This window comes from Dermacentor silvarum, chromosome 6, assembly GCF_013339745.2.
Source record: "Dermacentor silvarum isolate Dsil-2018 chromosome 6, BIME_Dsil_1.4, whole genome shotgun sequence".
In the NCBI taxonomy this organism is placed as follows: Eukaryota; Metazoa; Arthropoda; class Arachnida; order Ixodida; family Ixodidae; genus Dermacentor; species Dermacentor silvarum.
Window position 1 is genome coordinate 97,895,218 of NC_051159.1, and position 26,272 is coordinate 97,921,489.

The 26,272-nt window shown below is 47.4% G+C and overlaps 1 protein-coding gene across 1 annotated transcript in view; it reads left to right on the forward strand.

Moving 5' to 3' along the window:
* The first annotated feature begins 11,328 nt into the window (after window positions 1-11,328).
* Window positions 11,329-26,272, forward strand: part of LOC119456797 (uncharacterized) — an 83,363-nt gene continuing 68,419 nt past the window's right edge. The window contains 6 exon segments of the mRNA XM_049669079.1: window positions 11,329-11,486; window positions 12,465-12,867; window positions 16,764-16,955; window positions 18,564-18,764; window positions 23,116-23,190; window positions 24,261-24,367. Of these exon segments, the coding sequence (XP_049525036.1) occupies window positions 12,526-12,867; window positions 16,764-16,955; window positions 18,564-18,764; window positions 23,116-23,190; window positions 24,261-24,367 (917 nt within the window). The 5' untranslated portion in view covers window positions 11,329-11,486; window positions 12,465-12,525.

The following is a 26,272-nucleotide window of genomic DNA, read 5'->3' on the forward strand; positions in this document are numbered from 1 at the left end:
ACTTGTTACATGTTTCACGTGCTCGCGTGAGCGCTCAGTGGGAAGTGCAATGGCAATAGAAAGCCCAGCCAGTGGATCATGGATATGGCATTTCGTCGTCGGTAGCGGCGGCAGCCGCGTCTGTTTCGTCGAGACCTGGCGTGCTAATCAGCGGTATTTTAAGTGCGAAATACTTTAGGGGCCCGGGCTGTCGGCGTCCGTTGCGCGTGATGACGCCCGCGCTGTCGACGTCGGCATCCGTCGCGCGTTTAAGTGCGAAGCACTTTAGGGGCCCGGGCTGTGGGCGCCCGTCGCGCGTGATCACGTCCGGTTCGTAGCGCTACTCCAGCACCGGCGCATCACTGTTTCGCACTTTCCCAGGTTTCACGTTAGTGGAGCTGCATTTCTTACCCCGTTCTTTGCTGCCCTCGAATGTAATATATGTTTTTATTGCGATAGCAATTATATGGACACTCAAAGAGGATTTCTGCCTTCGGCGTCGCCTTCGCCGTGAGGTTCCGTATGACGTCAACGGCGATAAAATCGTCGCTGCGCGCCGGACGCTGTATGTGCGAGTGAAAGGGAGCGAGGGACGCGCGCTTTCACGGGGAGCGAACGCACGGCGGAGAGCAAACGCGCGTTCTGCGCCATGCTCCCTGAAGGGCTGCAGAATTAAGCGTCTCTTTCCTCCTTTACAATCACCATATATAGAGAGCAAACGCGACTTCTTCCGACGCGCGAAAGACCGTGGGGGGACGGGAGGGAGGGAGCGAACGCGACGTTTAGCTGCGGCAACAAATGCGTATTTATACAAAAACGTTGCGAGGTGAGAAGGTGTGGTGACCAGACCCGCGGCCATAGCGCACGGCAATGAAGATACAGTAGCCGCTGTGAGGGGCGTAAGCATACTGACCGCACAGGTCATGCGCTCTGCTTTTTATTGTACATCGCGCGCCCCCTGGTGGTGTCAGTTACCACACTTCCTCCCCCCTTAACACAACAGGTTAGCAGCATGAAGTAGTTACAGTTCAAGGAAAAAAAACGCAACACCGGACGGCGTTCCCTAGTGCTCTGACGAAGCAGAGGTGTGGAAGGAGGCGGGGAGCAATCGTTGCGTGTTGATGTTGTGGTGTCACTGGCCTCCAGTTGACGGGGCTCGCCAGATGGTAGCAGTTGACCCTCCAAGCTTGTCGATGCTTCGGGTAAGCCACTGTCAGTTGGACCTTCGGTCAACTGTGGTTCCGAGCGTGCGGTAGAGGGGCTGGAGCACCGACGGTTGTGCTGGTCGGGCATCGACTGTGGCCTTACATGGTCGAGATGCCGGGTCCATTGTCGCCCATCATCCAATTGTAGCTCCACCTGTGAATTGTGTTTCCTGGTGACTACAGCGGGAATCCAGCTCGGACCTGGCCGAAAATTCCTGGTGAATATTCTGTTCCTGGTTGTGCTGGTACCCTCTGTTTCGCTCTTTGATCGTACTCCATCTTCTGAGCGAGTTGTTTTTGGATGACTGTTTTCCTCAGGTCCGGCCGCAGCAGATCCAATGCAGTCCTGAGCCTCCGTCCCATCAACAGCTCGGATGGGCACCACCCGGTGACCTCGTGGGGTGTCGACCTATATGATAACAGTATTCGTGCAATTTGTGCACGAAGGTCCCCTGTGCCAACTTTCTGTTATATTACTTTCATAGTTTGAACGGCTCTCTCCGCCATTAGAAGCAGGGTGATAGGGCAGTACTAGCATCCTCTTCACGCCGTTCCTCTTCAAGAATGTCTCGTACGCTTCACTCGCGAATGCGGGTCCATTGTTCGATACCACCATGTCTGGGAGGCCCTGATTCGCAAACATGACCCGCATGCACGCAATTGTACATTCCACTGAGGGTTACGAAACGGGAAAAACATTCGATCCATTTTGAGAATGCATCAATTGCAATAAAATTGTCACAGTTTCGCCCTAAGGGCGAAGCAATGAATGCGATAGCAACACAGCAATGTCATACGAAGTAAGGTGAGCGGCTTTGGTAGCAATATGAATTGTAGTAAACATGAGCTGATTAAGTAAGCATGTGTGCTGCGGCGTAAGTAGACCGACATGAAGAGAGGCTCGATGACCACGAGAAGGCGCGTGTGAAACGGTGGTGTTGATGAGAAGCGCTTCCCGTGGGCAGCGCGTGCGAAGGAACACACCTGTAGTGCTGCACTGCCGATCCGGGCAGCATTGCATGTGTAGCGTGCGTAGGAAAATGTGGCCCGACTATTACTAACTGATTGAACAAGGGTGGTGTGAGCGCGCACAAACAAACATGAATAGATCACACTGAATGACTGCAGACAACGACTGTCAAAACGCTAGCAGCAAGCGCATACGCCGCAGCAGCGGGCGAAGGTACGTGCGGTCTATCGCTTCAACGGAAACTGAGCGGCGAATGCACGGCGCATAAAGGTCAGAGCCGTGTGGAGATAAGCGACGGTGTGAGCGAGCGACGAGCGCGGTGGTGGTGGTGGTGGTGGTGGTGGAGAAACATTTAATCAGAAAATTACAGAGAGTTGCTCTACAGAAGCACTTGGGTGGTCTTCCTATTCCGGAAGTCCACTGGAAATGATCGCCGCTCGGGCGCGGGCCACCAGGGAGCGTTGAGCGTCCAGGGTAGAGCAGCCAAGCAGGAACTCCTCCCAAGCCTCTCTTGTGGGTAGGGGGAAGGGGGATGAAAAAGGAAGGGGTATGGAGGGGCATACTGCCATCATGTGATAGGTGTCGGCCAGGACCCCACAATGCACACAATAGCCGTGTATACCCGGCATGAAATGCTGGGCGGCCGCAGGACACAAGAAGGTGTTAGTCTGCAAGCGTCTCAGAAGTCTTTCTTCCGCTTTAGAGAGGCCCCGTGCAGGGTCTGGGTAAAGGCGGCGTGAGCTGCGATAATGCTCTAGAATTGCGCGGTACTGCGTAAGAGCTGAGGTGTCTGGGGTAGACGCAGAGTCGGAAGTGGTAACGGCCCGGGAGGGAGAGACGCAGGCAGCGGCATGCGCCGCTTCGTTACCGGGGAGACCCGCGTGGCCAGGAGACCAGACGATGCGGATGGAGTGAGGCTCAAAGCGCCATGAGGCCGCCCGAAGAAGGTGGGCGGCCAGAGGAGCTATGGTACCCTGGAGGTATCGGGAACAGGCGTAGCGCGAGTCCGTGATAATGACCCTTGAGGTCGGGTGAGAGGCGGCCAAAGCGATGGCCACCTCTTCGGCCTGTGTTGTGTCCGGTGAGCGGAAAGAGAGGCCATCAATGTGGTGGCCCTCGGAGATCACTGCGGCCGTAAAGTGTCCGGAGGGAGTTGGTCCCGAGACATCTACATAGAAGACGCCAGGAGAATTGGAGTACCGAGTGTGAAGAGAGTGTGCTCGGGCTAGGCGTCTGCCTGTGTGTTGAGTGGGATCCATGTTGCGAGGAAGAGGTTCAACCCAAAGTTTGTGCCGCCATAGCTCCGGGACGGAAGCAGGGGAAAGTGGGGTAGAGATCGGGTTCAGTGAGAGCCTATCCAGAAGGCGGCGCCCAGGAGTCGTCTGGGACAGGCGATTGACTTGGTTGACGAGATGGGCCTCCCGCAACTCGTCATACGAGTTGTGTACTCCCAAGGCCGCAAAGCGGCGATTGGAGGTAGCAATGGGAAGGTCTAGTGCTCGCTTGTGAACCGAGCGGAGCAGTGCGTTCAGCTGGTTCTCGTGGTGGCGACGCAAGCGAAGGTAGGGAGTGGCGTAAAGGACTCTGCTGGTCACAAACGCTTGAGCCAAGCGGAGGGAGTGCCAGCCGCGGAGGCCGCCACGTTTGGTGGAGACCCGCCGAATCATACGGCTAACCTGCTCGCTAGTGCGTCGAAGACGGGCAATGGTAGAACCAGGGTTGAGAGTAGAGGAGATGTGGAGGCCTAATATGCGAATTTCTGAGACGACCTGTATCGGGCCAGACGGGAGATATATCTGAGGTGGCGGTAGAGGTGAGATTGAGAGAAGAGACGATTTGGTAGGGGAACATTCCAGGCCACATGATGAGGCATAGGTGTCCACAATAAGTGCCGCGCGCTGCATGCGGTCTTCAATTTGTGCGGGGGAGCCCGAGTTGGTCCAGATGGTAATGTCATCTGCGTATAGAGCGTGGTGTGTGTCCTCTACCTGGGCGAGGAGCGAAGGAAGTTGGAGCATGGCTAGATTGAAGAGGAGCGGTGAGAGGACCGCTCCCTGTGGTGTACCCCGGGTGCCTAGTGGGTACGGACCGTGTTCTGCAGAGTCGATGCGGATGAAGGCGGTGCGATGTGAGAGGAATGCACAGATGTACCTGAAAGCTCTAGATCCGCAATTCGTGGTGCTAAGGTTGGTAAGGATACTACTGTGTTTGACATTGTCGAAGGCACCTCGGAGATCGAGGGCCAGAACGGCTTTGTCATTGTGGCGCATAGTATTAGGTACAATGATGTCGTGCTGGAGTTGGAGAAGGACGTCCTGTGCCGACAGATGTGAGCGAAACCCAAACATCGAGTCAGCAAAGACGCCTTTCCTTTCCAGATATGCGGAGAGACGGTCGCGGACCATGGTCTCCATGAGTTTGCCCGCACAAGAGGTGAGCGAGATAGGGCACAATGCCTCAATGCTGACGGGCTTACCGGGTTTGGGAATGAATGTGACCACCGAAGTGGTCCATTCCGCGGGGAGGGTTTCTCCCTCCCATACTGTGTTGATTAAATGTAAGAGCGAGAGGTATGCTGAGTCGGGAAGGTTGGCCAGGAGAGTGACCGTAATACCATCCCGGCCTGTGGCAGTACCTCGTTTCATTTTGGCCAGCGCCGCCCGAAGATCGGGAAGCGTGATCGACGAGCGCGGTTGTTGGCAGAGTTAAAAACTTGTGCGCTACCCCCCCCCCCCCCCCGCTCCCTCAGGCGCTGGCTTCCCGCTTCCTTGCTTGCGCGTGGGAGATTGAGTGCGTTCGCTCTCCGTGATAGCGCGCGTCCCCGCACGCTTCCGCTCGGGCATACGGCGCGCGGCGAAGATTTTATCTATAGGGAACCTCACGGCGATGGCGACGACGACGGCGACGCCAACGGCAGAAATCCGGTTGAAGTGTCCATATAATTGCTATCGCAATAAAAAATAGGAATTCCGGTAAGGTCCCGCATAGTCCTCGTGGATCCTTGACCAGGCCCTGTCTGGGAACGGCCACGGCATCATAGGCACTGGTCTCAATGGTCTCTGCTGTTGTTGGCAAGCGAAGCACTCTTGAACCGTGGTTACGATGTCGCTGTCTAACGACGGCCCCCACACATGACTTCGGGCGATGGCTTTCATTTTCGTGACCCCAGGGTGGCTCTCATGTAGCAACTTGAGGACTTCCCTTTGGAGGCTGGAGGGTACCACAACACGGTTTCCCCAGAGCACACAGTTCTGATGCACACTCAACTCATTGAATCGGGACACGTATGCCCCCCCCCCCCCCCCCTCTGATGACAAGTCTTGAACATTGCCCGACCATAAATGGGTAAGATTTCCGAAGCTGCTCGACGAGTGTCCCATTCTGATCTCGTCGAAAACCTCCGAGCCGCCACCAGAGGCACCGGCTCGGCAACAGTCATCAACGCCGCGCGCGTTCAGTGCGAACGCGGGCAAAACGCCGACGGCGTCAACAGTTCTGCGCGTTGCTGGTGCTGCTGCATGTCCAAGTTTATACAGCTGATAAAGCTACTATCCTTACTCCGTATAGCTCTCTACTAATTTGCTATCGCAGTTGATCTTCGCCTTTCGGGTGAAACTACGACAATATTTTTTTTTTCATTGTTATTTCTGGGCACATGTGACCAACGTTCTGCGCCGTGTTCCCTGAAGCAACGTTCTTAGACGAAGTAGTCTAAGAACGTTGCATGTGACTGTAGTCGTCGATTGAATCTGATCACCATTACGTTTCGCGGTTGAAGGGTACCTCATTTAGCGAAAGCAGGTGGGTACGTATCTGTCCGACAACGCTTAGAACCAGGCGCCGGCGACCCGCCGACGCGTGTCAGCGGTTAGTAGATACGCAGTGGTTACTCCGTACGCTTCCGACGCAACTCAACAGCTCAGTCATGCAAAAATTATTGAATCTGGTGCAGCGCAGGGTGCTTATAACTAAATGTCAAAGCAGAAGCGCAGCGCTCGAGGTGCCTGCGGCGAACTGATACCGCCCAGGTGCTAATTTTCGAAATTACCTTTATGTGCAGGGCCGCGCAGGGCGCGTGTGAACGCAGAGACAATTTTTTCGCGGACACGGGGGCTGCATACATCTTCCATAGGGCACGATTTTTCCAGATAGTTGCGAAGTGTATTTACCGACTAGTTCTCTTGCAGAATGCTTCAATTTGTCCCATACCGGTGTCACCCGGCCACTTTTGATCGCGATCGAGCCCAATCTGGATCGGAATGTTCGACCGCGATTGGCTCCGTTCCGCAGATTGAGCAAAGAAGCCAATCGCGACCGAGAAATTTGATCCAGATCGGGCTCGACCACGATCCAAAGTGCGCCGTGTGACCCTCGTATTAGGCATTGAAATGAAGTCGTGTTTGAAAGAATAACAAATGTAGCCTCTGCCACTACATACGAGAAAATATTGCATCGAAGAGCTGACAATTCTCGCAACCTATTAGGAAATATGCCGAAAAGGGTTTACCAAAATGCGTTATTTTACCGATGTGTGCATTGGTTCATATTAGATTTAAATGCCAAGTCCTCAGGTGATGCAGGAACATACCACATCTCGCGGAGTGCTCTGTTGTGGACACACTTAGTCCCCAAAATCGTTATTTTTCGCTGGTTGTTTGTGCAGCCATAAAGTGCATAGTGCTGGCCTGTAGCCTTTTGATGAATATATATGCCATTATTTACGAGCGTAAGTCATTCGTGACAAAAATAAACGGAAACATCGAAGGAAAGCTACCACTCCGCAAGGCAAGCTCACAGTCCAGATCAAACAGGCAACACTGACACAGTCCACGCCAGACCGTCGGAAGCGCCCTCGTGAAAACGTCTTTTAAGCGTTGGCTGATCTAGGGCGCCTCGATGGGGTGCGACTGTTTTCACAACAAATCCGTGCAGGGGCGGCGCCTCGCCTCGATGACGTAGCAGGATTTTTTTTTCCTCTCTGTTTGGCGGCGCGGTCGGTGTGCGGCGCCTCAGTTCGGGTCAGCTTAAGGTCCCTCTATAATTTTTGGCGCGCGTGTCATATTCGCGGCGTGCGTTGTTTTGTTCCGCTTGTGAAAGTGCGCAACGCAACAATGAGCGAGCCTCCTGACCAACAGAAGGTGATCGAAAAGTACCTCCAAGGGTTACATCATCATGAAGACGGCTACTCCCATGGCTACCTGAAGTCAGACGATGAGCTTAAGCTTTTTGAGAGGTCCTTGGCTGCCGTCAAGAGAGGTATGCTGTGTGTATTGAGGGACTTTAGATCAGCTCATTCCACGTGAGCGAGAAGTTGGCGCGCGTATCATATTCGCGGCGTGCGTTGTTTTGTTTCGCTTGTGAAAGCGCGGAATGCAATGATGAGCGAGCCTCCTGACCGACAGAAGGTGATCGAAAAGTGCCACCAAGGGTTACATCATCATGAAGACGGCTACTCCCATGGCTATCTGAAGTCAGACGATGAGCTTAAGCTTTTTGAGAGGTCCTTGGCGGCCGTCAACGAGAGGTATGCTGTGCGGACATCAAGAGACCTGAACAGGCCGTCTAAATGTAAGGTTGTATCGACTGCTTCTTAATGTTTCGCTCTGCGCGTAGATTTATCATTGAAAAACGCAGTAGTAATTTTAACCAGGGACTCAACCCAGCAGAACGACTTGTTTTCAATTGCGGTTAGTGCGCAACACTAGACAATTGATTTATCTTCATTCTCGATCCTTTTTGAAGATCGGGTTATTGTTCCGGTTACCGGTTCAGAGTTCCCCTGGCACCGATTTATTTCGGTTTGAGCGGAGTATTGTTCTGGTTACCGCGGCATGACCCGATCCTCAGAAATTCTGATAAACGTAAAAATATCTGAGCTGTTATTTTTCGATTTCAGTTGTGATTAGAACCGCGCATGCAAGCTAATTGTGACTTTTAAAAATGAGAAAGTCTGCCCCTGTGCTCTTTATATAAATGCTTCAGAGCTACGCTTGGGCGTTTGTTTTGTAAGCATCTGCGCATGCTTTGTTTTTTTTTTAACATTGAAAAAGCAATCGTGCGCAACACGCGCAACACGAGACACGAATTGCGGTGGGGCTGTACTATGGTGGCTAGAAGGGCCACCAAAGCTGTACTCCGTGTCGTGACACGGCCGTGTGTGCCATCCGTGGTTCTGCTACAAGGCATAGGCCTGATATTGAACTGTTCAATGTTCAAAAAAATTAATTTTCAATGAATTGAATTGAATTCAATGTTCAATGAATGTGTTGAATTCAATGTTCAAAAAACAAACAAACAAAAAATATGCGCAGATGCTTACAAAACAAACGCCCAAACGCAGCTCTGAAGCATTTATGTAAAGAGCACATCCTTACATACATCCTTACATTTAGACGGCTTGTTCAGGTCTCTTGATGTCCGCACATCATACCTCTCGCTGACGGCAGCCAAGGACCTCTTAAAAAGCTTAAGCTCATCGTCTGACTTCAGGTAGCCATGGGAATAGCCGTCGTCATGATGATGTAACACTTGGAGGTACTTTTCGATCACCTTCTGTTGGTCAGGAAGCTCGCTCATCGTTGCGTTGCGCCCTTTCACAAGCGGAACAAAACAACGCACGCCGCGAATAGGATACGCGCGCCAAGTTCTCGTTCACGTGAAATGAGCATTTCCTTCCTCCATGGAAATGAGCTGATCCGAACTGAGGCGCCACACGCCGACCGCGCCGCCAAACAGAGAGGGAAAAAAAAGAAAATGGTGCTACGTCATCGAGGCGAGGCCCTACCCCTGCACGGATTTGTTGTGAAAACAGTTGCACCCGCCTCGATGCCAGAGGCTGATCTAAGGTCCCTGTATTTTTCCTAAGGCTGATCCTAAAATCCCTATATAAGAAAAGTACCGCCATCCTTTGACAAATGCCGCTTCGCTCTCTCCTGTGTTATCCTGTATCTCCGATTGGACGATGATAGCGCGCGCTTTTCACTTCTTTATATTTTCTTTTTTTTCCGCCTCAGAGCCATGTTGAAAGTCCTCTGCGCAGCCGCAGTCGCCGGCGGCGGCGGCGGCGCGCGCCCGGCCTGAAAGCTTCAACGTGGACTTTCTAGGTGCGCCACCGTCGACTTGGCTTTCGCAAGCAAAAAATAAAGAAAAAGCAAGCGCTTTAGGAGAGGAGGCGGCGGAGAAAAGAGTAGATGGCGGTACTTTTCTTATATAGGGATTTTAGCTGGTCCAAGCTGCAGGCGCCGCACACCGACCGCGCCGCCAAACAGAGGGAAAAAAAAAAAAAGAAAATGGTGATACGTCATTGAGGCCCTGCACGGATTTGTTGTGAAAACAGTCCCACCCCGCAGACTGAGAGATACGCCGCATTTCCCTGATGCGCATGCGCATGCGTGAGTTGCGAGAAAAAAAAGTGGGGACTGCGGCGCGATGGTATGTTCTCGCTATCGTCGCTTCGCTGTGGACAAGGTTCCGTTTTCCTTAACCTTATTGTTACGAGAAGCTGAGCTGGTGTAAAAACAGCCAGGAGTTAGAACCTTCCGTGACGTTTACCGCAGGCGAATCCTAATCTATAAACGTTGGGCGAATTGCCCTTGACGCCGGCGATGGAGGGCATCGTGGAGTGTGAGGGCGATAAAGCACGGAGGAAGGATGGGATAAAGTCTCTTGATCAACGTCAAGGGACTTTATCATATATAATGACCTAGCGTGTTGTCGCGACCCCTTTCCACCAGCTGCGACGGAACCTGCTTCCTCTCTCAGCATGTTCCGTCACCTGAATGCTCATTCGACTCGCGCTTGTACGTGGCGCCTCTACGCGGCCGGCCCGCACCGCAGCTAGAGTGTACCGTGGCTTCGCGCGCCGGCCGAGAAACGAGCGCCTCTTCCTCCAAACGCTCTCTCTCTCCGCGCACCCACACACACACGTAGATTTCGCCATGCCCATTCTATGCCCATGCTATCACTCTCAACGAACCGTGCCGGCGAAATCTCCGAGCGTACCGCAAACGTGAACCACTGCAACCCTCACATTTTACTGACTATCGTCAGTAAAATGTGAGGATGATAGTCAGTAAAATGTGAGGGTTGCAGTGGCGCACCGACGGGGAGGGTTCGGGTGTTGCTACCCCCCTCCTACGCGTCCGGCCCCATCAGTCCAACGTGTACCTTCAGTGCTCTGTTCACATTACATATGACACACTTAATTGTGAACTCACAGGAACACACCATATATAGATAACGCAAATTATGCGTATTTGGAGCTGCTACGTCATGCATCGCTCACAGACGGGCCAATACCTAGGCTGCCTAGATGTTGTTGGTTGAGGCATGTATAGGAGTTTCTTACGAAACAAGCTCTGTGCGAAGTGAAACAAAACGCGGAGCGGTGATTCATTCGGTCCATATAATTTCTAAATAATCTGGTCATTCCGGATCCATTAGCGTTAAACGTGTAACTGGAATAACTTTAGCGCGAAATGTGCACAATGCAAGTCGAATATCGTGTCGCTGGAGAAGCGAAGAACACTATAATCTGTGACATCGAGTTTTAACATAAAGTTGGGTCCCATAATCGCCCTTTCCCAAGCTATTTTATTTTTGCGCTTCTCTGCGTGTAACGACGAATTACGCACATTTCAGCTTCCTATCGATCAGTGATAGTCACCTTTGTACTCTGCGGAAAAAAGACGGCTGAAGAATGACTACTAAGTGGTTCGTTGTGAGAAAGGAAAGTTTGGCGCTATCTTCCGTAGCCCTTGAGGGAGCACACCTCAATACCAAAAGAATGACGTCATGATAGCCATAGTATGCATTTCCATAAAATATATTGCCCTCGTGTTTTCATGTGTTCCTTCGTCAAAAAATTTCAAAGCGCGGCCTGACATATGTCTCTCGTCCCTGATAAAACGTTTAAAAAGTCGACTAACAGGTTTTGCGCACGTACAAAGGTGCAAAGGATAAAAAAGAAAGAAAAGAGAGAGAGAGAGAGAGAGAGAGTTGATGAGGTGTAGCAAAAGTGACAACAGGCGACGCGCACAGTCGGTAAGGAAAAATAAGGCTACCAAGAAAACAATGTGGGATGCATCTTCAAGCGGAATCCTTCGGTATCACGCTATCTGATAAGTGACTATCGCAGCGTTAAGGTGAATGCGCTGGGGTGCTATGGCAACCCGAAAAGACTACGGTTGGCAACTATGTGATCGCGATTGGACGCCTTCTCTTGTGTCTGTGACCGATGGCTTCGAAAGATGTGTTCGGGTTGTCCTGCGGTTCACCGCATTTCATTTAATTTGTCTGACTTGACAGAAGCTAGCGTTGTGATATTCGGCGAGGTATGGCACGCCTCTGACTATTGTTTAGACGGCGTTTCCTTTTTTCAGCATTTGCGGAAACGCAGAGGTGTAACGACGCCATTTTTTTTTGCGGAGAATCTCTTTGAGCTACTGTACACCCCGTGACCGGCCCGCGTGACTGATTGTACCAACTGAAATCAAGAAAACAAGCCAACCTTTAATTGAGGTTACTGGCTCCGCAGTCAGTTTATCGCTGCCGAGCGTCAGGCTGAAATGTCGTCGAACATGTGTTACAACACGGAAAGTGATTGCCCCACATAGTACGTGAAGAATGTGAGGAAATCTGAGCGGGCTTTGTTGTTTGAAGTCACTTATCACGCACAGTAGCACCTTCCGATAACAAGATGTGTGGCGCAGTTCAAAGAAGTATTGAGTGCGCTGGACACCCACTTGTAGCCTGCATGCATTAGAGTTGTTTATTTTTGTGGTAAAAAAAGATAAAAAAAATGGTTGCTACGTTCAACACAGTTGCCTTCTGCCCCCTTACGTTGCACTGGATTCTCTTAGCTAATGGGGAGCAAACATACACTACTCTGCCTAGTAAGTAAGTTGTTTGTTAGGGCAAGCGTTTTCCTTTTTTTTTTTTTTTCGCTGTCGTTTACTCCCGGCAAAAGAAAACCGGCCCTGCGGTGACTGCTTCGTGCCATAATCTTGTCTTCTGTGTTGAAACGTAGACCTCGTCAAACGTAACCAGGCTTCAACACTTGCTCGAACATACAAAGTTTGTGACTCTTTCACCCCATAAACTTTGTGCTCTTGATATGTTGCCTGCTGCTGATAAAACTTCATGCAGACCTTTGTTAATAATTATGGCTGTTTCCTTTTATCTAGAAGGAAAGCTGACATTGAAATTAAGCAGTGAAAAGGTGTGAGCAATCCGTTTTGCTGCCTGTAGCCATTGCTACCACAGGTAGTGTTGCAATTTTCTCATACTGCTGTGCTTTGCCTCCTTTGCAGGAATGCCACATGTTTGTGCTATGGAGCTGCCTAGCGCCACAGTGAAGTGTACATCCTGATAATGCCGACCTGCTCCGTGCCCGGATGTGATGGCAGCACTGCCAGCTCGTACCACCCGTTTCCTGAGAAAGGGGAGGACGAGCTGCGTGCCAGGTGGTTCACAGCCATCGGCCTAGCAGAAGATAATGTTGGGGATGATGACGAATTGCACGTCTGCTCTCGCCACTTCAAGCCATTTGACTTCATTGAGAGGGGCGTGGTGCGCAAAGGTGCAGTGCCTTCCACGCGCCTCACGCTGAAGGTGTCCTCAAGTCCCAGCCAAACAAGTCCAGCCAAGCGGAGGAAGAAAAGCACCAACAGGGAGTTGGAGCACTTGGAGGCATCCAACGTCATCCTTGATGAGGTAGGTTGCGACACCAAGCTTGATAACTTGTCACCAATGCTTTCCCTTCAGAGTTCTGCAGGGCGTGTTTCGTAGTCTGCTTTTTTTGCCGCTGTAGTAATTGTGTGCTGCTGTCTATTGCCTCCACTGAAGCTTGCCTTGTTGCCACATTGCTGATGACTGGGTTCTAGAGTATGAGCTGTATCCTATTCAAGATCAGGGCACCTAACAGCTAGCTAATGCCTCACAGAGAGCCCGTATGTCTTTCCGTTTGTAGCAGCAAGGATACCTTACATCTGAATACACACGTACAGCTCAGTAACAATAACAGCGTATGTATTAAGGCCACATGTCACGAAAGTAGTGATTAGTGATAAAACGCACACATAGTCAAGGGGGCATGCTAACACTGGCATTAAACTTTTAGAATTTGCCTTGCTCTAAAAAGTATTTTTCCTTCCCTGTAAAAACGTTTGATGTGTTCATGAATGGGACAGGTGTAACAATGCCCCCTTGCACTTTCATACTACTGCCCTGTGAAGACTGCATTACCTTAGGTCGTTGTATCTTTATGTAAAAATTGTTAGCCACTAATAAAACTGATCACGTGTTTTGTTATTTGGGGTCAACATACACTTTCACATTCCCTGTGAAGGCTTCTTTCTTATCTGACACTTTTCAATGTCTAGCTCATTTGGATGTATTTGTGTTTTCCGACAGACGTTATAAATAAGTCTTGACAGTTTTACCAACCGCTTTCAACTTTTTCAGTCTGGCATTTGTGGTGTGTTCTGAAAGTTTTGTCAACAGCTGCCAAAGGGGCTTTGATTCTATATACCAAATATCACAGATCAGTGTATCTTTTTTTTAGCATTAGCCAACTAGGAAATCACTTCCTTCTTTTTTCTTTTTCTTTCTCGTCTTCTGAGAAAATAAAGGATTGCCAATGTGCTGCACGGCAAATTCTGCTGTAATGAGCAATGCTGGAGCACTTGAGCAACAAAATGCTTGCTCTTAAAGTTGCCTGACTTCAAAAACAATGTTATTTGGAACACATTTGCGCAGAATGATCACAATTTACGAAACTGAGGAACAATGGACCTGTTTCCTAACTGAAATTGTGCAATTCAGAGAGACAAGACTATATGCAGTGCTTAAATCGGACACACTGCGACTTCTTCTACCTCTATGTGTTTGACTTGGCTATCTGACTTGCGATACCAAAAGTGTTCTTTACACAATGAATCTTCATGCATAAATATTTTGTTATATATTTGCTTGTCAACTTTCACGTCATGAGCATAAGTCTTGTAAAAAAAAAAGTGGTGCAGGAAACTAAAATAGAAATAACTACAGGTTATCAAATGTTCGTTTTTCTTTTTGTGAACATGCCTCCAGAATAGCCATATATAGTTTGCTAAGCTTGCACCCCAACCTGATATGATCGTGCTGCCCAACACTCGTAACAGCTGTAATTTTTACCGGAGTAGACATACTTCATAAGAATAATATACAAGCTGTCAAACAAATGAATACTAATGGCAAATTGTCATTTATGCTGTCTCTACATCAATAGACAACATTGATTTTTGAATTCTGTACGTAACTAAATTGGACAGTTTTCCACAAGCAATGTTCTGTTGTTGACCTATTCTATATCAATGTCTGTTACAATGTGAACAGGTACATAGTATTTCATATTTCCTGTCCAAGCATGAAGACCATGTTCATTTCCCACGTCAAGCGTCTGCACTCTAGGGTCTTGTCAGCATGCCACAATGAGATCGCATGATTTGATAAAATTTATAAACATGTTCACTTGCATGTTTTTAGTGTTCTACAATAGTCTCCTAGGGATGTTTGGTCATGCAGACAGCAGTTACTGTTTGCACATGCTGCAGAAGATTTTAGCGTCACAAATGTCTGTAATTTGATGACACAAAAAGTACCATGTGAAATATGCATTTGTGTAGTAAAGAAGGGAGGTGTCAGCTTCACATTTACACCTGTAAGCGTCATTGCAACTTTTGTGTTTAAAAAAAAAAAATTTCTCTAGAAAGTTTCACTCAGCACCGAGCACATGAAATTAGACCACACATGCTGTAATCAATAAACTGTTTAAAACATCAACCATTTCAGTCCACATATAGAAAATTTTAAGCATATTTCTGTTGAGTTTAGCAGCATACTAGCCTGGGACAGAACTATCTTCCAGTCAATGTTACTGTGCTGCTTACTGAGCACAGCAGATTTTATGATGCAGTTTGTGTCCACGAAAGCAGTAAGTTCTAGATTCTTGCCAAAAGTTTATCACTTTGCTCTACGACAGAAAATTTCCTAGTAAATGGGATAAAAGAAGTGTATTGTACTGAAATCCATCATCAAAGTTATTATGAATTCGATGCAATATTTTCTCCATACTAATAAATAAAAATAAATAAATGCCATGAATTTATTCCCCGATCCCCTGCTCCTTTCCAGGCAAGTAAGCCCCTAAAGATTTTTTGAAAATGAGCAAACTGCTTGCTGATAAATGTTAGCTATAAGCATTAGGGCTGATGTGGTGGTGAAGTCTTAGAAAAGTGCCTCATAATGGACTCTCTAGAATTCGGTACAGGTTGTGGGATGTCAATAACAGCAGGAGCTTACATGAATGACTCAATGGGAAATTATGCAGCATGAGTGAGTGACTGTAAATAAGGGTGGTAATGGCAAAAAGTAACTTCACTAGCTGGTTAATATTTCTTACTCGTGAGGGTAAGTTTTTGTTGAGTATAATACATTTTTGGAGGCTTTTTAACAGATAATGATTGCAATATTTTTTGCTCAGTGTATGAACAGAGTCCACCGTTGAAATTAGTAGAAGCACTTGAAAGCAGTATTTGGGGTTTAGGGCTTCATGCTCGGATATCAGGTGTAACAGTTATTCCAGGATTAGATATCTTTGGTATCTGCACTACCTGCAAAAAATGCTTGAAAATTTTCATTTGTAGTGCTAGTGGAGGTATTAAATTTTATTGTCGCATGAGCTCTGTTGTGCCTGTTCAGTAATGGCCAATATCAGAAAGCAGTTTCCATGCAGCCAGTGAAACTGCTACGTGACGTACTGTTTCCAGGTGTAACAGTTATTCCAGGATTAGATATCTTTGGTATCTGCACTACCTGCAAAAAATGCTTGAAAATTTTCATTTGTAGTGCTAGTGGAGGTATTTTATCGTCGCATGAGCTCTGTTGTGCCTGTTCAGTTATGGCCAATATCAGAAAGCAGTTTCCATGCAGCCAGTGAAACTGCTACGTGACGTACTGTTTCCTGGAATCGCTATTTAAATAACTATCGGGTGTCTGTACATGAGTGTATACATATATTAGATGTGGGTTTTGAGCATCATAGGACATTTGTGTGCAGACATAATCGGCAGCACTCTCGTGAACTACACCGCTGGGATGCGGTCACTCTTGAGAGAGAGAGAGAGATCAATGTTATTTTACATATGATTCTTTGCCTTAGCCATCATTTCTGATAGCGCGTCATGGGGTGCTTTCGTATTGGGAAATGAATGTGTATTGACTGAAGTGGTTTGCACAGCTCAAGCATTAAACAAGTATGATTCTTGTGCAATTTCTATGAGTAAAAAAGCCATGCCAATTTTTTAATCACTTGTTGGGAGTAAGAGTCAACCTAATGCATGTTGCCTTGCATAGTCTTCTCTCACTCTTTCATCTTTGGTGTCATCAAAGTTAGAGGTGATGGGTTTGACTCGTCTTCATTTCAACTTGTACGCATGCAAATGTGATGCTTTTGCACTTTAGTTGAAGTTCTAACATTCTTCTACTAAGTTCTCCTACAAAAGTAAAAGAAAAAAGGCGTTTAAGGTCTGACTGCGTCAGCCTGTGTCACAGTCCGAGAACTTTTGCAGCCCAACAGTCGGCCCTCCCGTAGAGCTGCCCGTGTAGCCGCCTTGAAGATCTCGGACACGGTGCGAAAGTACAACCTGGCCGCAGCCTCTGTTGGAGAAGGGGCAGACTCGGATGAGGACTTTGACCTGGATGCTGAGGTCCGCGCTGAAGCAGGCTCCTTTGCCAGGCTGCCTGTGTCACCCACAAACATGGTAAACTGTGCACCATGTTGCAGCACTGCAAATTTGTTTTGGTGGCTGTGTTGTATTAATACTTGTCTGAATAACTTGAGAGTTATTTCTTGTTCTCTCCTTTCATATTGAAGGCTGTGGTGAACTTATGTTTAAGTTAAGTCGACCTAAAGGTTATAGGTAGGTTTTAAATTGGCCTTCAGCAATTCTCTAGTGTGTGTAGGCATGTCCTTCAACATAGAGGCTAATAAACATTGAGGTTAATTATGCAGGCTGATCTGCATGGTGCATTTGAAAATTTTCTATAAATGTATACACCCTGGTATATTACCCAAACCCCACTTGACCTCTTAAGTACTGTGACAAATTCCGAAAAAGTTTCAGAAATGCAAAAAAAAAAAAAAAAACATTGGTGAAAGTTATTTTGTATTATTTTCTTGTCAAAATTAAGAGAAACTAAACACATACACATGGGCGAAAATTGACATAAATTCACGAACTAGCTCGTCATCAGCAACAGGGGACGCTCATTGTGATAGCAAGTTATCTCGTCATCGGCAGTTAAATTGTTAAGCACCTTCTTGCTTCTCCTGCATAGACTGCTGGAGACTTCCAATTGGGGTGCCTTCCAAGGCATTTGATGCTTTGCACCACTTAACCTCTTAAGTACCGTGACGAATTCTGAAAGAAGTTTACAAATCCAAAAAACATTGGTGAAAGTCATTGCGTATGATTTTCTTGTCAAAATTACAAGAAACTAAACACATGCACATGGACGAAAATTGCCATAAATTCACGAGTTAGCTCGTCATCGGCACCAGGGGACGCTCGTTGTGATAGTAAGTAATCTTGTCACCGGCAGTTAAGGGGTCAAGCACCTTCTTGCTTCTCCTGCATAGAGTGCTTGAGACTTCCCATTGGGGTGCCTTCCAAGGCATTTGATGCTTTGCACCACTTAACCTCTTAAGTATCGTGGCAAATTCTGAAAAAAAGCTTTAGAAATGCAAAAAACATTAATGAAAGTCATTGTGTATGATTTTCTTGTCAAAATTACAAGAAACTAAACACACACACATGGGTGAAAATTGCCATAAATTACAACGAGTTAGCTTGTCATCGGCAGTTAAAAGGTCAAGCACTTTCTTTCATCTCCTGCATAGAGTGCTGGAAACTTCCAATTATGGTACGTTTCAGGGCATTTGATGCTTTGTCATCACAGCTTTTGTTTGTTAAGGTTAGGCCACAATAGATGTCTTTATTGCTTCGGGTTAAGTATGGTGGCAGTTGTATAATACTGTGGCTTTTACAGCATTTTGAAAACACCTTGAAGTGTAATTGTGCTAAGAAAAAATGACACCCCTTGTTTTAAATTGGCATTTCTTAAAATTAATGAAGTCCATCCTATAAAATGTGCATATTGACTTTATTCAGACATGGCAGCAATGTTCAAAGCCTAGATCCACCCAGACAGTGTTGCATTGATTGTCTGCTGCTCATTGCAAGTATTCACTCATTGATTGAATCTCACTGCATGTATTGCTCTAGCTATAGCTCCCGGTGCCTCATAAATGTGGCAAAAACTGCAAGTTTGTGCCTGGCTCACAAAGGTATTTGTGCCCTCGGCTGCAGGTGCCGAAGCCGGCTGCAGTGGCAACACCAGTCAGGCAGCCCGCGAAGACAGTGGTGCGCTGCATTGTGGACAACACAGCAAGTACGTTACCCCTCGTACTGGACTGCGAGGATGAGCCCCTGACGCAAGTTCAGCGGGACGCCCACATGCGTGCCCAGAATGCGTACAACCGCAGCATGCGTCGCATCAACGACGCTCGGGTGAGCCTTGCTTGCTACAGTCGAGTCCGCTACAACGAAATTCACAGGACACGCGAAAAATTTCGTTGTGGCGAAACTTCGTTGTTGCGAAATTAGTAAGTGTATACGTACGCCAGATGGCAAAGCCACAAACGAAACAGAAACGATCGTCCGGGAAAGGTTGAGACGTACTGAAGACGGTCAATAAAGTGTCAACTGCACGAGAGAATGCATTTCGCGCCACTGTTACAGCATTTTTCGTGCATTGCGGCCAACGCTTAACTCAACGCACGTGCCCGGCCAATCGTGAAACACAAATTTTGCGGCACGTGCACCGTCGCAATGACGCTCACAATTTCATTGCATATTTGTGACAAAGTCGGCAAGCTTGTGCTTACCGGAAGTTTTATTTGCAGAAGTCGGTCAGCCTGGATTTCTTACGCTTCACGGCATGCAAAGACGTTACGCGAGTCTCACAGTGCATTAAAAGAGCCATCGCAATGTCATTGTCATGGGCTCTAATAACTTTTAACATGAGGTCAAAAGCAGTCACCGGAGTCATTGTGTCTAGCGGGTTGTCATTTTCCCCAGACGACGAGGCGTTGGCATCATCTTGACAACAGCGGCTGCAGCACGGCCACCGTATCTTGAAAGCAATCTGAGACGTGCACAAAGTGCGCGCCCACGCGGGCCTCATCTTCAAAGTGGTCAGCGATGTGGGCAAAGTGCAACTAGTGCTGGTAGAGTCGTGTGCGCTGTGCTTTCGACATTTAGTTTGCGTTGAAGCGAGAGACGGCATGGAGGTCAATTCGCGTGCCTTCTCACTCCAGTGTGGTGACACTGAGTTTCCGCGGTCATCGAGCGAGATGTGTTCACGTTTGCCCTGTGCGCGTGTGACACCATGCTTGGTAATTTAGTTATGAAGCGAATGTTTACAAGTTTATATGGCCAATAGAAGTACTATCCTTAGTTCGTATAGCTGTCTACTAATCTGCTATCGCAATCGATGCTTCGCCTTTCGGATGAAACTGCGAAATGTTTTCCGTCCGCTTTCTGCTTCGGCGAGCATATGTCCCTTCTCCTCGAGAGAGAGAAATTTAGGCTTCTTCGTTGATGTAGCCATTTCGACCGGGCACACACCACAGAAAACGGTAGCGATTGTGGTGATCCAGTGCAGGCGCGTGATGACCACGCGTGACTAAGGATTGCAGTGGCGTAAATCGGTACTTTGAATTTGATTTCATTCGCAATAACCTCGTTCAAGCGGACAAATGATCGTCACAGCTTTGGAAGGGCCTTCTAATTTGACTACTCGGCAGTTACAATTTCAATTGAGTCCCAGTTTCGTTCTCGAAAAGTTTGTTGAAGCGGAAATGCCTAATAAACTACCTTCGTTATGAAGATACTTTTTTTGTATTACTTTCTATGGGCAGCTGATGGGGAATCAGAAAATCTTCGTTGTGGCGGAAATTTCGTTGTAGCAGCATTTGTTGTAAGGGGATTCGACTGTAACTGCACAGTGTCTGCTGACAAGAGTCTTGGTGCTGTCCATTTTTGCTTGATGGTTTCAAAGTGCACTGCAGGGAGCAGCAGGTATTTGAAAACAAACACCTGTGAAGAAAAATGTCACTGCTCTTTTAGAAGAACCAATGTATTTGAATCAAATTTAATACAAAGGTCGCCAGCTCCCTTTTAATAAATCTCATTCAATGAATCTGACATTAGCTTCAATCGGGACTTCAGTTCGGCTTCTTAAGGGTCTACAGACCTTAACAGGAGGTTTTTGATTAATGTTGCCTGTTGCGTCAATAATGGCTGCTTTCAAGGAATCTTTGGCGTTGTGAGGTTGCTTGTTGGACTCCCTTTCTACATCACTCCATACATAATATACTTCAGGTCTGAAGAGCTAGGGGGGCCCACATGTTCAGAGTGATGGGGTTGTGAATTGAATATCAACTTGCTACTCTCATGTAATTGAAGTCATGTGTCCTGGTGCAGACTGTTGGAATATACAGTCGAACCTGTTTATAAAGAACTCGACAGTTCCGCGAGAAGTGGTCGTTATATCAGTAGTTCATGTATGGACTCATCGCCCATAAAAAAAAAAGCTCAAAAATTAACCGCACTGAAGCTGGCATCAGCAGTTACATTTCGGCAGCACTTTGGTCTGAAAACCAGATTTTCAGTGTCATTTTCATTCCCAGTGCATTGCCGCACCTAGCTGCAAACTTCCGTTAGAAACGTACATCTGAAGAATGAAATTCGGCGTCGGGGGTAGCTATTTCAAAACTGCAAGTGCAATCGCCATTTTTTATTCGAGAGCTTACAATATATTTTACTACCAACGGGATATGGCTTTGTTCTGCACACAAGAGCGAAGTGTTCTAGTTATTCAGAAGCGTAAGCTTCGGAAACTACTGCGGCTTGTCTCCATTTTGCAAACGTCTTGGACTTAATGGTCTTGGCATTACAACTGCACGTGAGCAACAAAAAAAGCCGTAAAATTACGTTCTCTATGTCACTGGGCGTAAGAAATGCAACAAAGTTTTTTTCCCTCAAGGCCTCAGAGTCAAGGCAGCTGCATATGCTGCAGTGCTAGAAATGGTGATAATGGGCCTTGGATTGAGCAAGTCATCCAGGGACGACCATATACAGTTGAACCCACTTATAACGATCTGTCGATTATAATGACCACATTTCAGGGCATTTACGATTTTCGGACCTTTCCTATGGAAACTGCTTCCAGATACAGTCAACGTCAGATTTTTCGAACTCCCTAAGGGCCGCGAGAATGCTTCGGACCCAGTCACGGAGAAAAGAGCGCACATGCGAAGTGCCAAAGCACGGAAGCGCAACCAAGCTGGGCACACGGCAGTGTGCGCCCCGCTCCAGTCCAACTGTGATGATCATACAGCCTTCGAGATGAGCGAGCGACCGCCTTGTGCGGATTTCGGAAGCCGCGAAGAAGGTCAGGAGTGGTCACGCATTTTCAAAGCACGCCTCCATGGCGCCGGTGCATTATCGGATACCACGACGGCGTCACTCTCGTTTTTGCACAATTGTACGTGCGGCACCATGTGCATTACATCTGTTTCAACGATTTGGAACGGCCGCTGAAGCGTTCCTGTCGACGCGGCTTTACGTGACCCAAGTCGTGAGTATCCTGCACCACGTGCCGCTGCTGCCACGCAATGTTGCAAAGGGTCGGTGGTTATAAGGAGATCGGGGTTCGGCGACGCTTAATTTACATGTTGCCGATTACTGATAACAGTTTGCGGTGATGTTTTACCTTTCAAACATCGCATTTCTTTCACCCAAGCGACATAGATAACATAATTTTACGACTCTTGTGTGGCTGACGTGCAGTTGTAATGCTGAGACCGTGATGTCTGATACCTTCGCAGAATGGTGGCATGCCACTGTAGTTTCCGAAGTTTACACTTCCAAATAACTAAAACACTTCATTCTCGTGTGCAGAATACAGTCATGTCTCGCTGGTAGTAAATTATATCACAAGCTTTCGAATAAAAAATGCCGGCTGCACTTGCAGTTTCGAAATGACAGGTGATCGAAACTGGGCGCCGTTTTGAAAGAGATACATGACACCGCATTTCATTCTTTAGGTGGATATTTCTAACGGAAGTTTGCAGCTAGGTGCGGCAACGCACCGGGAACAAAAATGAGACTGAAAATCTGGTTATCAGATCAAAGTGCAGCCAAATTGTAAATGCCAACACCAGCTTCAGTGCAGTTAATTTTTGAGCGTTTTTAAAGGCGAGTCCATATATAATAAACTACTGATATAACGACCACTTTTTGCGAGACTGTCAAGTTTGTTATCAACGGGGGTTTGACTGTGTCAACGCAGCGATAATTTCGTGGGATGTCAGAACCCTCTAATCCTCCCCCTGGTTACGGCCCTGGTTGAGAACACCCATGTAACACAAAATCATTTTACGCATTGTTGTTGGACAAAGTGTCACAAGAGGTCGCTTGTTGCTAACAATCAGCATTGTTACTGCCATCCACGTTTACTGTAACCTGGTATTTCCGTAAAGAGTAATATGCACACGGACAAGCTAAAACTCTCTATTACCATGCCTACATTAGTACAACATCTGCAGAAGTTCTAGGCATTTCAGTGTGCTCCATGTTTATGCATGCTCTATCTGCTGGATGCAATTGATAGATCCAAGTTATTACTTGGGAGGGAATTATGAAAATTATGCACCCGGATTTCAGCCTTCAGAATATAATCTATGTGAAAGAAAGGCCATTGTTTGGTAACAACAATGGAAGATTGGCTTGTTAAGAAGCAACATGTTGCTGCAAAGCAGCTGACACTGTGATATTTCTTATTCTGTTTTCTTAGACGAGAGGTGCCAAGCTCATATACTGCTGTCCAAAGGATTCCTACAACACTAGCAGCGTGCCAACACCATTGAAGGTAGGTGACTCGGGAATTATCAAAAGCTCTGCCTGCATTTGCTCCAGACTAATGTTTTCTTAAGCAGAGAGTGTGGATTTGTCAGTTTTCACTCATATGTAGCATTCCTCAAGAAAGAGCGAATGATTCCTTGAGTTTCCCATAAAAAGTGTGATTATTCGATGAAGTTGCTAAAATTAACCCAGCTTATTAAAAAAGCAGTTGCAACTTAGTTGAAGTAATCCATACTTTTTTTCATTTTCACTGTTATGTTTCGAAAATGCAGTCCTGCCAAAATACTTTTGCGGCAGCAGAGTGGACTGTGATGCATTCTCTAATGATTTCTCACTGTTCGTTCATGTTACATCATGGTGGGGGGGGGGGGGGGGGGGGCAAGAATACTGAAGAATGGGGACAGCTACTGAGCAAGCAAAAATCAAATGTGCAACATGGCAGTACTAGTGCTTTTTATTGCTATTGCATGGTGAACATTGTATGAAGTGCAAGGGGATGCACCATGGTCATGATCGTAAGCCTGGCTGACGTTGCTGCTCTGCCATCTTTTTTAACTAAGCACCCGTTGCAGTGTCATGCTCTCTCTTTTCAAGCACCTGTGTACAACAGATAAGTTGTGGAACATTCAATTTCTGCTGTGATTTGAAAGGGCCTGTACAGTAATGCAGTGATCCTCGACTGCCGATTTATGCAGGAAAGCCTAACTATTGATGGCAGGAGGTGATGGTAGGCTGGTGAATAGTGAGAGTGCTGCTCAGCATTGCTTGCAGCAAGCCGATTCACTGCAGTGATGCGCGTCCATGTAGCCTCTCTCTGCAATTAGTCACTCAACAGCATCACACTCCTGTTGGCACGTTTTAGTGTAGAGTGATGGGCATTCTACTAATTAAGGCACATGTACCATTGCCCATCATTGGATACCAAGCCCTTGAATACCATTTCAGTGTACATCAGTAGGCCGTATTGTAAACATGCATTATTTTTTAATGCCATTCTTGCATTATATTGGTAGTGAACAGTGTTTTCAATATCTTTGCACGTATTAATCTTGTTTCTGTTCTTTTTCTCCCCTGCAGATAGCACCAAGCCCTACGTTGCTAAATCTGATGTACGATCCTCGCACTGGGATGCTGCTTGCACCTGGACACACACAAGTCCTCATTAGTACAGCAGGTACGGGGCAGTAGCTGCTTAGGCATATAGTCAGCCAGTGATGAAGTGTAGAGGTGCGCTAAAATAAAATACAATCAACTTACGTTAATTTGGCCTTAACGGGACTGACAACATTGATCGAATTATCCAGTGTGTCGTCCAATTAAACAAGATGCAGAAAAAGCGTCAAAACACACCGCTGGTTCATGTGGCAGTATTTGGCCGATTTGGCCGCCAGCCGGGATCTTTGGTTGGGATCAAACTAACAGATGTCTACTGTATTTCAAGTGCAAATTGTATCTGATATTTTTCTGGTAGGAATCTTAACAGAATAGCTACAGCAACGAATTTTTATTTAAGTGTAGCTACAAATAAGCAGTAATATATACAGTTAACATCTGCTTTTTCAGACACCCTAGGGGCTGCGGAAACGTTTTTAAAAAGTTTGCCGAAGATTATGATACTCCCTAATGCGAATTTTGAGCACACCTCTATATGTGTTTTCATTTCGCAATATATTGGCTGGTACGGACAATATGTCTCGTGCAGCACGTTGCAAACGAAGCAAAGTGTGGCACGACTGCCTCGCTAATCGAGATTGCGAGAAGCAGCACGTAGGTGACGCGTGGGTGCGATTCCCAGCAGCCTTGCCGCAGACAGACCTCCCAGGAAATGCACGCTACTCTGGTACCCTCTCATCGCCATTGTAGCCGCAGTGGGCGTCTTGCGCGGCACAATGCTTCTCATACTTTCACCATACCCTCCTCCTCCGCTTTACTCCTCACGCTCGTTCGTTCAGTTATGACCGCAACGACGATGATTCATGCATTCCTTTTACTTCCCCCAAAGGACTCAAATCGCCCCAGGCATGTCTGAAATGGCTCTGAAGGCCTGCCAGTACACTTATTAGGTGGTATCGGTGCTCGTACCGTGACAGGAGACGGCGTGTGTATACATGTATAATTAAAGAATACATGCCGTGTCCCGCGGCAGTGGCCCCTTTCCGCTGTTGGTATGCTTTACCGCAATACATAGTGCATGCTTCTCCGCTTAATCGCTGTATTGCAGCGAAGCTGACTTTCGCGAGCCTGCATTATGCAACACTTAACCGTTGCCATGCTTTCCATGCTTCGAAGCCATTGGTGAGGATGACAAAGGTGGAGTCAGCGTTATTGCCGACAGCAGCGAATTCTTTCAGTGAAAAATTGTGCAGATCCCACGCACTGTGGGAATTGGAAGTTATGTGAAGTACCACAGGGCATCGACCCTGTGGCAACGCGCCTATACCGGCTCTTCAGCTCTCTCGATGACTTCGAGCAGGCGCTCATTCTAGAGCTCGGATGGGCTGAGGGCTATTGAGAGAGCGGGCTGGCCTAGCTGTTCGATCATTGCGAACACATTCCTCTTCCTCTGCACCCTGTAGTACTCCATCCTCGAGGTGCTCAACCTCCGAGGAACACAATGCCGAGTTGACGCACTTCTCAATAAAGCTGCAGTCTTCCAAGAGCTTCTTTGGGAGCGTCAGAAGGTGGTTGGCATGCATGAAGTGGAAAACAGACAGACTCAAAGTGCCTCAGGTTGGCAGTGAATTTCCTCGCATTTAAAAAAAAAAAAAAAACACGGCTCCAGACAGCAGGAACCTTGGTAGCGAACCTCGAAGTAGCTAGACCTAGCTTTGCTGTGGTAGTGACTACGGCTGCTACTGGATTCCGTACATGAGAGTGCTGGTCTGAAGCTGCAAGATAATGAAAATGGCTGTGATGGTGGCTTCGATTAGTGATATTCCGGACCTGTGGTCATGGCAAAAAGTCAGGAAAAATCGGTCAGCAAAGGGTTTCAGCATTGTCGTAATAAAGGGGGATGGCAACGGCTCTCTGCCTCGACACACCGAGTCCCGCAGTTGGCGCATGCCTGCCCATCAACCGCGGTCCGGTAC